The sequence below is a fragment of the Galeopterus variegatus genome, unplaced genomic scaffold (assembly GCF_000696425.1).
Source record: "Galeopterus variegatus unplaced genomic scaffold, G_variegatus-3.0.2 Scaffold3970, whole genome shotgun sequence".
NCBI lineage: Eukaryota > Metazoa > Chordata > Mammalia > Dermoptera > Cynocephalidae > Galeopterus > Galeopterus variegatus.
Window position 1 is genome coordinate 101466 of NW_007730081.1, and position 1073 is coordinate 102538.

Sequence of the window (1073 nt, forward strand, 5' to 3'; positions counted from 1 at the left end):
TGGCTGGCATTGGGGGCTGGGGGTGGGGAGCAGGGGGAGGGTCTTACCCCAGTGATCCTCCTTGATCCCCAGATGCAGCATCCTGTAGGACAAGTCACTGCCCCGCAGGACAGTCACTGTCTTCTCTTTGGCCATGTGGCTCTGACCCTGGACCTGGGGGGAGGCAGGGAGAACAGGAGGACTCTAGGACCCGCAGGAAGAGAGGGATGGCAAGGGTCTCTCTTGATGAAGAGATTCGTTGATCAGGGAAGGGTCTATAGGACCTGGGGGTCGGTGAGGTACAAAGGGGCAGGAGGCAGAGGGTGACCCAGTACAGCAAGAACAGCATTTTGTAAAGTGTATTATTGCACACAAGACATTTCCAGAAAAAAATCCCAAGGCATTCTGGGATCAAAGCAGTACACACGGGCATGGTAAAAGCCCTAAGAAGTCCCACAAGAAAGAAATGGGCTTCATTTGGTCTCATTTAGCATTTTCCAGAGTCTGGCGTATACATTTGGGAAAATGCTGAGCTGGAGTCACGATGCATTGCGGGTGGATAAACTCCAAGTAACCGCTAAGTCCTTCTCTCTCATTTTACACGTGGGCAGCAAGGCTCAGAGAGGGGAAGCAGCGGGAGGGAAGTCACCCCTGGACGGTGGTATTGTCATTACCATTGCCACCTGCTCCCACAGGGAAAGCGCCCATTTAAAGGCCACAGTCATAGAGCTCCTACTTATTCAGGCCACGATTCCCAGCTCCCTCCACATAATCAAGGTCCCCAGCTGCCCCCGCCCTCACTCCCACCGTCTGTACATGGTGCCCCTCCTCGCACAACTGACAAGGGGGCAGGTCTGCACACTTGAACATCTGCTGAAATAACACGATTTGAAGCCCAGCCGTCTGCTGCGTTCAGAGGCCACGTTGCAGTTTAAACTGCTTGATCCAACGTGTGGGCATCGGAACCAGACAGACCCAGGTTTGTACTGTGGCCCCACCACTCACGGGCTGTGTGCTCCTGAGCAAGGACTTAACCTCTCTGGGCCCCAGTTTGCTTACCTGAAATACCAGACATGACAGTACATATCTCCTGG

At 53.9% G+C, this 1073-nt stretch overlaps 1 protein-coding gene across 1 annotated transcript in view; it reads right to left on the reverse strand.

Annotated features, from left to right (window-relative positions):
* The window catches only part of LOC103601981, a 43847-nt gene that overhangs the window by 3973 nt on the left and 38801 nt on the right, over positions 1 to 1073 (reverse strand). The window contains exon 10 of the mRNA XM_008586384.1: positions 48 to 153. Coding sequence (XP_008584606.1) covers positions 48 to 153 — 106 coding nt within the window. The remainder of the gene's footprint in view (positions 1 to 47; positions 154 to 1073) is intronic.